This window comes from Otolemur garnettii, unplaced genomic scaffold (assembly GCF_000181295.1).
Source record: "Otolemur garnettii isolate 467f Iridium unplaced genomic scaffold, OtoGar3 scaffold00002, whole genome shotgun sequence".
Taxonomy (NCBI): domain Eukaryota; kingdom Metazoa; phylum Chordata; class Mammalia; order Primates; family Galagidae; genus Otolemur; species Otolemur garnettii.
In genome coordinates, this window is record NW_003852397.1 from 46245880 (window position 1) to 46246698 (window position 819).

General features: G+C 39.4%; 1 protein-coding gene across 1 annotated transcript in view; it reads left to right on the forward strand.

Moving 5' to 3' along the window:
* Positions 1–819, forward strand: part of RBMS3 (RNA binding motif single stranded interacting protein 3) — a 570468-nt gene that overhangs the window by 60611 nt on the left and 509038 nt on the right. Inside the window, exon 2 of the mRNA XM_023512729.1 lies at positions 746–804. Within this exon, the coding sequence (XP_023368497.1) occupies positions 746–804 (59 nt within the window). The remainder of the gene's footprint in view (positions 1–745; positions 805–819) is intronic.

Sequence of the window (819 nt, forward strand, 5' to 3'; positions counted from 1 at the left end):
TAATTAATAATAATAACAATAAGGAGGACAATATTATCTTCCTCATATTTATAATATTGCAAATAAATGATAACCACAATTACTATTTAAATAATATACCTTTGTTATTAGAGATGATGAAATGATGCAAACGTGTAAGACGGACTTGACCACCCAGATATACCCAGGGTGAATTAGGATTGGAGCCACGGCAGTTTGGTGCCACAGTACCCCCTTTAACTACTATGCTACATTGCTCCTGGAGCCTCATGCCATACCTGGATTCTCAAAGACATGAATGTTGATTGAAAACCAGAAGATTTGATATATGTAGTTTCTCATTTTTCAGTTGAAAAAACTGTGGCTTACAGAAGTCACGTTAACATTTTGAAAGTGCTAACACTAGGTAAGAGTCCGAGCTGGATGCAAACCCTGTGTTCAGGCTGGCACCAGGGTCCACATTTTCTTCCGTGAGTCTAAAGGGTGCAATTTACTGTGATCACCTCACCTGCAGTCCCCTTTTGGCCTCCTAGGACATCCTGACAGGTTTATATTTGAAGGCTCAATCCAACACTCACATCGGGAAGCACATTCCTGAGGTATAAAGAACTGGTGAAAAGAGAGCATTCAGGTGTGAAATGGGAATTCAGAACTTGTTTTCTCTGTTTATCCATGCTCAATTGTGTGTGCCCTGGTGTTCATTAGGGCATTTTCAGTGTCTTCATTGGGTTACAATAACATGGGTTATTTTCTCTCTCTCTTTCAGGTATGGAAAAATTGTGTCCACAAAGGCAATTCTTGACAAAAACACAAATCAGTGCAAAGGTACGTGTAAGGAAA